The sequence below is a fragment of the Bufo gargarizans genome, unplaced genomic scaffold, assembly GCF_014858855.1.
Source record: "Bufo gargarizans isolate SCDJY-AF-19 unplaced genomic scaffold, ASM1485885v1 original_scaffold_1488_pilon, whole genome shotgun sequence".
NCBI lineage: Eukaryota > Metazoa > Chordata > Amphibia > Anura > Bufonidae > Bufo > Bufo gargarizans.
In genome coordinates, this window is record NW_025334383.1 from 53660 (window position 1) to 64853 (window position 11194).

Consider the following 11194-nt stretch of genomic DNA (forward strand, 5'->3'; position numbering starts at 1 on the left):
ACCCCACCATTGATTGGCAAGCAAGGCAAATAAATGGTTGGAGTGACTTTTGCAGAGAGAATTGCCTCACGACATCTGTTTCAGAGGTTTCTACTAAGACTGTACCATCTTTTCTCTCTGAATTTTTTGGGATGTGTTTTCAGAGAGTGGAGTTCAGGAGCTGCCCCCTCATCGGGAGTACAATTGCCCTATTATTCTCATCCCAGGCGCCTAGCTTCCTAAATCTCGTTTATACAATCTCTCCCAACCTGAAATGGTCGCTATGCATGCTTATATCTCTGAGAGTCTGAGAAAGGGACACATCCGACCCTCAAAGTCACCTGTTGCCGCTGTTTTTTTTTTTGTTAAGAAAAAAGATGGTTCTTTAAGACCATGTCTGGATTTCAGGGAGCTGAACAGTATCACAATTCGTGACCCTTATCCGCTTCCTCTGATCCTGGACCTGTTTAACCAGATTGTTGGGGCTAAAGTTATTTCTAAGTTAGATTTGAGAGGGGCGTACAACCTGGTCAGGGTCAGGGAAGGGGATGTGGGTGCGGTTGCGGTCTTGTCTCAGGGTCCCTCTCTTGCCAAATGGCGACCGTGTGCCTTTTTCTCAAATAAACTCTCCTCCGCGGAGAGAAATGACGATGTGGGAGATAGGGAGTTGTTGGCCTTCAAATTAGCTTTTGAGGAATGGCGCCATTGGCTATAGGGAGCCAGACACCCTATTACTGCGTTTACCGACCATAAGAATCTGGCCTACTGAACCCGAGACAGGCCAGATGGTCTTTATTCTTTTCCAGGTTTAATTTTGTTGTCACGTTCCGCCCTAGGGTTAAAAATGTGAAGGCGGATGCCCTGTCACGTTGTTTTACGGGAGGGGGGAACTTTGAAGACCCGGGTCCCATTTTGGCTAAAGGTGTGGTGGTCTCTGCTCTTTACCCTGATTTGGAGGCAGAGGTTCAGGCAGCCCAGGCAGAGGCTCCTGATCTTTGTCCTCCTGGGAGGTTGTTTGTGCCTCTCGCTTTACGACACAAGGTTTTTAAGGAGCATCACGATACGGTCCTTGCTAGGCACCCGGGGAGTAGAGCCACTGTGGAGCTCATTGCTCGGAGATTCTGGTGGCCTGCTCTTCGTAAGACGGTTGAGGGTTTTGTGGCAGCCTGCGAGACCTGCGCTCGTGCCAAGGTCCCTCATTCACGGTCATCGGGTCCTCTCCTCCCGTTACCTATTCCTTCCCATCCTTGGACACATCTGTCCATGGACTTCATAACGGACCTGTCTCGTTCCTCGGGGAAGACCGTGATTCTGGTGGTGGTGGACCGTTTTAGCAAAATTGTGCATTTCATCCCTTTTCCTGGTTTGCCCAATGCTAAGACGCTGGCGCAGGCATTTGTTGATCACATTGTCAAATTGCACGGTATTCCTTCAGACATAGTCTCTGATAGGGGCACGCAGTTTGTTTCCAGATTCTGGAAGGCTTTCTGTTCTCGCTTGGGGGTTCGGTTGTCATTCTCTTCTGCTTTCCACCCGCAGTCGAATGGCCAGACAGAGCGCGTCAATCAGAATCTGGAGACATATCTGCGTTGTTTTGTGGCGGAGAATCAGGAGGATTGGTGTTCTTTTTTGTCCCTTGCAGAGTTTGCTTTAAAAACCCGTCGTCAGGAGTCCTCTGATAAGTCACCATTTTTTGGTGCATATGGGTTTCATCCGCAGTTTCGGACATTCTCTGGAGAGGGGTCTTCTGGTTTACCTGATGAGGAGAGATTTTCCTCGTCTTTGTCATTTATTTGGCAAAAGATTCAGGGTAATCTGAAGAGGATGAGTGAGAGATATAAGCGTGTGGCAGATAAGAGACGTGTGCTTGGTCCGGACCTGAATGTGGTGATCTGGTGTGGTTGTCTACTAAGAATATCAAATTGAAGGTTCCCTCCTGGAAGTTGGGTCCTAAGTTTATTGGGCCTTACAAGATTCTGTCCGTCATCAATCCTGTTGCATACCGTCTTGATCTTCCTCAGACTTGGAAGATCCATAATGTGTTTCACAAGTCCCTATAAAACCTTATGTCCAACCCATTGTACCCTTCTCTTTGCCTCCTCCTCCCATTGTGGATGATGGTTATCTTGAATTTCAGGTCTCTAGGATTGTGGATTGTCGCATTATCCGCATTTCTCTCCAGTACCTCGTTCATTGGGAGGATTATGGTCCTGAGGAGAGGATATGGGTCCCAGTGGCGGACATTAAGGCCACTCGTCTCATCAGGGCTTTCCATAGGTCCCATCCTGAGAAGGTGGGCTCTGAGTGTCCGGAGTCCACTCGTAGAAGGAGGGGTACTGTCACCGCTAGATCTCTGAGAAGCTCTGACAGACGTTCTTCAGTACCTCTTGCTTGAGGTTCTTTTGTTTTGGTTTCGTTTTGTCATCTCGTTTCCCTCTCTCAGCTGTCATCTAGTTGCACTGATTGCATCCCTTTATATCCCCTCCCATACTGCATCACTTTGCGGTTTATACAACTTCCTGGATTGTGCTCACTATTAGATGCTGCAACTGCTGGTTCCTCAGATAAGTATTTTCCTTTACTTGTGTTTTCCTGTTGGCTTGATCCTAGGTGACCCTGACTCCCTCCGTATTAAGTGTAGGGAGCCGGTGGTCGTGTCCCCTCACTATTATAGGGTTTTCAGGTGTCACACAGTCTAGGTACGAGGGCATTCAATTATCTATCATAAAGATCTTTGCATGGGCTGAGCAGTCAGGGAGAGCTCTAGGGCTTTTATAGGGCTCACCCTTATGTTCCTTAGTTTGGGATCAAGTCAGTCGGATCTTTATTTGTGTCTTCTAGTTTTCTGTAACACCATCCATGACAGCACCTCTATACAGCGTCACCTCCCAGCATGCACCTCTATACAGAGTCACCTCCCAGCGTGCACCTACGGAGAAGTGACATCTCTCAGCATGCACCTCTATACAGAGTCACCTCCCAGCATGCACCTCTATACAGCGTCACCTCCCAGCATGCACCTCTATACAGCGTCACCTCCCAGCGTGCACCTCTATACAGCGTCACCTCCCAGCATACACCTCTATACAGTCACCTCCTGTACACCTCTATACAGTCACCTCCCAGCATGCACCTCTATATAGCGTCACCTCCCAGCGTGCACCTCTATACAGTGTCACCTCCCAGCGTGCACCTCTATACAGCGTCACCTCCCAGCATACACCTCTATACAGTCACCTCCTGTACACCTCTATACAGTCACCTCCCAGCATGCACCTCTATATAGCGTCACCTCCCAGCGTGCACCTCTATACAGTGTCACCTCCCAGCGTGCACCTCTATACAGCGTCACCTCCCAGCGTGCACCTCTATACAGCGTCACCTCCCAGCATGCACCTCTATACAGAGTCACCTCCCAGCGTGCACCTACGGAAAAGTGACATCTCCCAGCGTGCACCTCTATACAGCGTCACCTCCCAGCATGCACCTACGGAGAAGTGACATCTCCCAGCATGCAGCATTCCTCATAGTGACAGCTGGCAGCACCTGCACCATCATTACGGTCTTGTTGCCCTTGCCCAGTGAGTCCTGCAGCAGGTAGGTGAGCTTGGAGTTCCTGAAGGGCACATGACCCTGCTTGGCCCTCAGGGCCTGAATGACTTCGCCCAGAGCCAGCAGAGACTTGTTTATATTCTGCGCCTCCTTCAGACGTTCGCCCTCCGCCCCGGACTTCCACACCCGCTCCGATCCCGCCAGGTCCACCAGGTTCAGCTTCCCTAATGGAGAGAAGATGTCACATGATTGTGGTCTCCATATACAGTACTACATCCTTCAACATCCAACCAAAGAGGAACCGTCTGGGCTGTGTAAATAACTCCATTAAAATAGAGACTGCAGCTTTCACTGTGACTAGAGTATACAAGACATTGTCAGGACTCAGATCTGCAGCCTAAATAACCTTTTCCTTGATTCAGATTACAAAGACGAGTTGTTAATGCAGTATAGTGTACTGTATTAGTATGAGGTCTAGTACCTGTAGTATGGGTATAATGTGTGGTACCTGTAGTAATGATAAGTACCTGTAGTATTAGTATGAGGTCTCGTACCTGTAGGAATGATAAGTAGCTGTAGTATGGGTATAATGTGTGGTACCTGTAGTATGGATAAGTACCTGTAATATTGGTATGAGGTCTAGTACCTGTAGTAATGATGAGTACCTGTAGTATTGGTATTAGGTCTAGCACCTGTACAAATGATAAGTACCTGTAGTGCGGGTATAATGTGTGGTACCTGTAGTAATGATGAGTACCTGTAGTATTGATATTAGGTCTAGTACCTGTAGTAATGATAAGAACCTGTAGTACAGGTATAATGTGTGGTACCTGTAGTAATGATTAGTACCTGTAGTATAGGTATATTGTGTGGTACCTGTAGTAATGATTAGTACCTGTAGTATAGGTATAATGTGTGGTACCTGTAGGAATGATGAGTACCTGTAGTATTGGTATATTGTGTGGTAAATGTTGTAATGATGAGTACCTGTAGTATTGGTGCATTGTGTGGTACCTGTAGTAATGATTAGTACCTGTAGTATAGTTATAATGTGTGGTACCTGCAGGAATGATTAGTACCTGTAGTATAGGTATAATGTGTGGTACCTGTAGTAATGATGAGTACCTGTAGTATTGGTGTATTGTGTGGTACGTGTAGTAATGATTAGTACCCGTAGTATAGGTATAATGTGTGGTACCTGTAGTAATGAAGAGTATCTGTAGCATTGGTATGGGGTATAGTACCTGTAGTAATGAAGAGTATCTGTAGTATTGGTATGAGGTATAGTACCTATAGTAATGTTGAGTACCTGTAGTATTGGTATGAAGTCTAGTACCTGTAGTAATAAAGAGTATCTGTAGTATTGGTATGAGGTATAGTACCTGTAGTAATTAGCGAATTAATGAGCGAATCGAAGTTGACGAAGTGGAATTTGATCCGAATTTCAGGAAAAATTTGATTTGCACCCAATCCGAATTTCCTCACGCTTTGTGGTAACAAATCAAATATTTTTCCTAAAATGGCTTCTGCACGTGTGAGGACATGGAGCAAGGGACTCTGGGAAGGCGGGATCACCCACAATGCCATGCATGCAGCCAATCAGCAGCCACCCAGCCCTGTGATGTCACAGCCCTATAAATAGCGGCAGCCATCTTGGATTCTGCCATTTTCCAGTGCACTTAGTGCAGGGAGAGACGTCGGCAGGCGCTAGGGACAGTGCGAGGGAAGACTTCATTGTGCTGGAAAAACATTTACAGGTTCAGGGAAAGGACAGGGAGGGATCATCCCCAGCGTTTCTGTAGAACAGGGTTCAGTCGGGGAGGTTACAGCCCGGGGAACAGGAACAATCCTATTACACCGCGCTGCACTGACTGCGCAGCCACATTGCAGTACACAGCTCTGTGATTCCAGCAAACCGCTCCTGTTATCGGGGTGCACGTGCTGTGTGATACCGCCATTACCAGGGTTATTACAGGGGAATATTTCTACCTCTTATTTGCCCTTGTGCGGGGCAGTTATATGTTGTGAAGCCTTTTGTGGCTTGTATTAGTGGGGAAAAAAGGGGCTTATTAGCCATTGTGCGGTGGAGTGCGAAAATTACAGACTTTTGGGGGAGGGGCAGAGGCCTATTTGTTTCTGTGCAGGGAGAGGTCACAGCAGAGTAAGGGGCCGTGGCAGCAGGGGCCGTGGCAGCGAGAGACCTGAGCTCCCGGTGTCATCCAGTGGTCGTGTCTTCACCAGCAACCCAGCGGTTCTTGATTGGTTGACTCGGTCATCCACGTCATCCCAAGTGACATCAGACACCCCCGGCCAAGAGTCGGTGGGTTCATCAGACACAATTCTTAGTTGGCATGGCCCGGGAGCAGGCCCTGTGCCCTCACCTGTCCTCAACCTGCCCCCGTCCTTTTCTGTTCCCTCAGCCAGAGAAGTATTGTATGCTGTGGGCTCAGCTCCACTATACAGCGAGGACGAGCTACTAGAGGACAGTCAGCATCTACTGCCCAGCTAAGATGTGGAGGAGACATCCGCCGCCTCCTCCGCTAGGCGGGCAAGTAGTGATGAGGAGAGTGGCGTGAGAGCTGGTGTGGCGAGCGGTCAGGCTCCTGATCCAGAGACGGTTGAGGAGGACATCAGTCACGTGCAGACAGTACTCGATGATAATGATGAAGCCGATCGCACTTGGGAGCCAGTGAGGAAGGGGCCTCATCATCATCAGAAGAAGAGGGTGGCAGCTTGCCCGTGAGGCAGTGGCGGAGCCAGCAAGTCGCTAGCGTGGCCGGGAGTCAGCAGGGTGGTAGCAGTGGGAGGTCGGGAGCCAAACGTGCCCGGGGTAGACAGGGGCCTACCTGCCCAGAAACTAGTGGTGCAGGGGTTCACGGAAGCAGCGGCAGTAGCAGTCAGTCAGAACGGAGTGTTGGGGGTAAAATCACCTACTCGGCGGTGTGGCAGTTTATGTTAGGCCACCGGAGGAGGTGAACATGGCCATATGTAGAAGGTGAACCGCCCGATGAAGGCCCCCGACGGCTGCTCTCTGAACTGCCTGCTCCCGGTGACTGCATTTGATTTCAGACCACCTCCCGGCACAGGCACAGGTAAGGGCTTACCTGTGCATCGTCAGACGGGTGAGTCTACCTTTCTAAAGATGGCAGCCTGCATGTGTTCGCTGGTGGACTGACCATCACTGGACAGGAGTACTCCCCTGTGTAACTTCGATGTCAGCCAGTGTCAGCTCATTCATGACACCTGCCGTTTGCTCAGGCCCTTGGAGGAGGCCATGTTATTTGTCAGTCGCCAGGACTACGGAATGAACAACGTCATTCCACTGCTTCGTGTCCTAGAACAGATGCTGGTAAATCTGTCTGGTCAACGGACTGGAGACGTGGTGCCTCGATCTCACGGCCACATGAGCCCTGTGGGGACTGAACTGGACGAGGACATTGGGTGGTTTTTCTACACAGGTGACAGGAGAGGAGGAGCAGCCAGAGGAGCTACAGGGTGATGAGGAAGACGAGACAGAGGACCTGTACACACCGTGGCAGTATGGAGGCAGGGAGTCCATCCGAGTAACTTGCACAATGGCCCGATGCATGCTCACTTGCTTGCGTAGTGACAGCCGAATTGTCCCCATTCGGCAGAGGGATGACTTCTGGCTCTCCACCTTGTTGGACCCTCGCTACCAGTCCAAAATAGGGGCCTTTTTACACCCCCTGAGAGGGAGGACAAACTGAACTACTATAGAGACATCCTATGTAGTCAGTTGGCCGCTGCCTATCTGTGCAATCGGCTAACCTCTCGCAGGTCTGACCGGGCGGGGGTGAAGCCCTCTACGCTCACATTCATCTGCCATGGCTGCTTTGGCAGGGGGGGGGAGAAGCAGTTCCAGCTCCATCAGCAGCAGCCTGAGTCTACAGTTGCTGATGAGAAGCTTTCTTAACCCGCCTAATGAAGAAACTACTCACCAGCAGCAGCAGCTAGACCTGGAGCAGAACTTGAACAGTACCCTGCCACCCCACATTGAAGACCCGCTGGACTACTGGGCAGCCAAACTGGATTTGTGGCTGCAACTCACAGAGTTTTCCCTGGAAAAGCTGACATGCCCGGCCAGTAGTGTGGCATCAGCGCAGGTGTTTAGTGCGGTGGGGGCCATAGTTACCCCAAGAAGAACTAGCCCGTCCACCCAAAATGTGGAGAGACTGACCTTTGTGAAGATGAATCAGGCGTGGATCAGCCAGGATTTCCACCCACCAATGCCTGATGCATCAGACTAGATCATCCATGGTGCCACACCAACACTTTGACAAAAAAGACTGGATCCTTGTGGCTACCTGCCTCAGCTACTACTCTGATGTCGCCACCCGCCTGAAGCCACACATCTGATTCCAAGTGCTCCTTCTTTCAGCCACCTTCATCAGCGGGTACTGGTATTGCCACCCACCTCCCCACTCTTTCACTGGGTCACTCTGTGGTCTCCTGATGCTGCTGTCACCTCCACACTATGTCACCTTGCCACCCTGTGGTCTCCTGATGCTGCTACCACCTCCACACTATGTCACCTTGCCACTCTGTGGTCTCCTGATGCTGCTGTCACCTCCACACTATGTCACCTTGCCACCCTGTGGTCTCCTGATGCTGCTACCACCTCCACACTATGTCACCTTGCCACCCTGTGGTCTCCTGATGCTGCTTCCACCTCCACACTATGTCACCTTGCCACCCTGTGGTCTCCTGATGCTGCTGCCACCTCCACACTATGTCACCTTGCCACCCTGTGGTCTCCTGATGCTGCTACCACCTCCACACTATGTCACCTTGCCACTCTGTGGTCTCCTGATGCTGCTGTCACCTCCACACTATGTCACCTTGCCACTCTGTGGTCTGCTGATGCTCCTGCTACCTCAACACTATGTCACCCTGCCACTCTGTAGCCTCCTGATGCTGCTGTTGCCACCTCCACACTGTCATTGTGCCACCCTGTGCCCTCCTCCTGATGCTGCTGTTGCCACCTCCACACTGTCATTGTGCCACCCTGCGGCCTCCTGATGCTTCTGCCTCCCCCTCCACACTGTCATTGTGCCACCCTGTGGCCTCCTCCTGATGCTGCTGCTGCCGCCACCTCCACACTCTGTCATTGTGCCACTCTGTGGCCTCCTGTCACGGTGGGGAGTGGGGGAAACCCCCCACCGTACAATGTAAAAGGATAAAAGATAGCCGATAGGCAGGGCCGGTGCAAGGATAGTGTTCTATACCGCTGTACAGGCACAGTGTACTACACCGCTGTACAGGCACAGTGTACTACACTGCTATACAGGCACAGTGTACTACACTGCTATACAGGCACAGTGTTCTACACCGCTATACAGGCACAGTGTTCTACACCGCTGTACAGGCACAGTGTACTACACCGCTATACAGGCACAGTGTTCTACACCCCTATACAGGCACAGTGTTCTACACCGCTGTACAGGCACAGTGTTCTACACCGCTGTACAGGCACAGTGTACTACACCGCTGTACAGGCACAGTGTTCTACACCCCTATACAGGCACAGTGTTCTACACCCCTATACAGGCACAGTGTTCTACACCGCTATACAGGCACAGTGCTCTACACCACTATACAGGCACAGTGTTCTACACCACTATACAGGCACAGTGTTGTCATGCCCTGCTCTGACTATGTGCGGAGGTCGGCCAGAATAGCAGCACGTATTTAGTGTTTTGTTTTGGAGCTGTGCTGGATCCGCCTCCCATCAGGTGCACTGGATGGGGTCATTAGTTTAAATAGCACTCCATCCCAGTGCTCTGAGCGGGTTTTAGAAATCATTCTGGCCTTGGAAGCAAGCAAGGAAGGAAGGTTGTCTGTTCCAGCTCAGAAAAGATAAGTGTGGTTTCGGTTTTTGTTGTTTGCTATCTTGGTTGTGTTGGTGTCATCTCTCCCATCCAGGTTCTGTGCGAGCAGGCTAATCCTATTCCCCTTTTCACCATCTCAGGGAATCTAGGGTGTTTTAGCCCAGACACAGGGACACATCATTCCTACCATCTAGGTCTGAATGTGGGCTGAGCAGAGCAGGGAGAGAAGTCAGGGACTTGCTAGGAGGTGACCCTTCCACTGCTTCTCGCCTAGAGCCTGGTTTGCTGGTTTATCTGTATTTCTGATATCCCATCCAGCGTGACAAGTGTTCTACACCGCTATACAGGCACAGTGCTCTACACCGCTATACAGGCACAGTGCTCTACACTGCTATACAGGCACAGTGCTCTACACCACTATACAGGCACAGTGCTCTACACCGCTATACAGGCACAGTGTTCTACACCACTATACAGGCACAGTGCTCTACACCGCTATACAGGCACAGTGCTCTACACTGCTATACAGGCACAGTGCTCTACACCGCTATACAGGCACAGTGCTCTACACCCCCATACAGGCACAGTGTTCTACACCCCTATACAGGCACAGTGTTCTACACCCCTATACAGGCACAGTGTTCTACACCGCTATACAGACACAGTGTTCTACACCCCTATACAGGCACAGCGTTCTACACCGCTATACAGGCACAGCGCTCTACACCGCTATACGGCAGGTACAGTAGCACAGTGCTCTACACCGCTATACAGGCACAGTGTTCTACACCGCTATACAGACCGCTATACAGGCACAGTGTTCTACACCGCTATACAGGACACAGTGTTCTACACCCCTATACAGGCACAGCTGTTTCTACACCGCTATACAGGCACAGCGCTTCTACACCGCTATACAGGCACAGTGCTCTACACCGCTATACAGGCACAGTGCTCTACACCGCTATACAGGCACAGTGCTCTACACCGCTATACAGGCACAGTGCTCTACACCGCTATACAGGCACAGTGCTTCTACCACCGCTATACAGGCACAGTGTTCTACACCGCTATACAGGCACAGTGTTCTACACCGCTATCAGGCACAGTGTTCTACACCGCTATACAGGCACAGTGCTCTACACCGCTATACAGGCACAGTGCTCTACACCAGCTATACAGGCACAGCGTCTACACCGCTATACAGGCACAGCGTTCTACACCGCTATACAGGCACAGCGTTCTACACCGCTATACAGGCACAGCGTTCTACACCGCTATACAGGCACAGTGTTCTACACCGCTATACAGGCACAGCGTTCTACACCGCTATACAGGCACAGTGTTCTACACCGCTATACAGGCACAGTGTTCTACACCGCTATACAGGCACAGTGTTCTACACCGCTATACAGGCACAGTGCTCTACACCGCTATACAGGCACAGTGCTCTACACCGCTATACAGGCACAGTGCTCTACACCACTATACAGGCACAGCGTTCTACACCGCTATACAGGCACAGCGTTCTACACCGCTATACAGGCACAGCGTTCTACACCGCTATACAGGCACAGCGTTCTACACCGCTATACAGGCACAGTGTTCTACACCTCTATACAGGCACAGTGTTCTACACCGCTATACAGGCACAGTGTTCTACACCGCTGTACAGGCACGTGTTCTACACCGCTATACAGGCACAGTGTTCTACACCGCTATACAGGCACAGTAGTTCTACACCACTATACAGGCACAGTGTTCTACACCGCTATACAGGCACAGTGTTCTACACCGCTATACAGGCACAGTGT

At 50.7% G+C, this 11194-nt stretch overlaps 1 protein-coding gene across 1 annotated transcript in view; it reads right to left on the reverse strand.

Moving 5' to 3' along the window:
• Positions 1-11194, reverse strand: part of KIFC3 (kinesin family member C3) — an 81130-nt gene that overhangs the window by 12330 nt on the left and 57606 nt on the right. The window contains exon 18 of the mRNA XM_044274122.1: positions 3526-3755. Coding sequence (XP_044130057.1) covers positions 3526-3755 — 230 coding nt within the window. The remainder of the gene's footprint in view (positions 1-3525; positions 3756-11194) is intronic.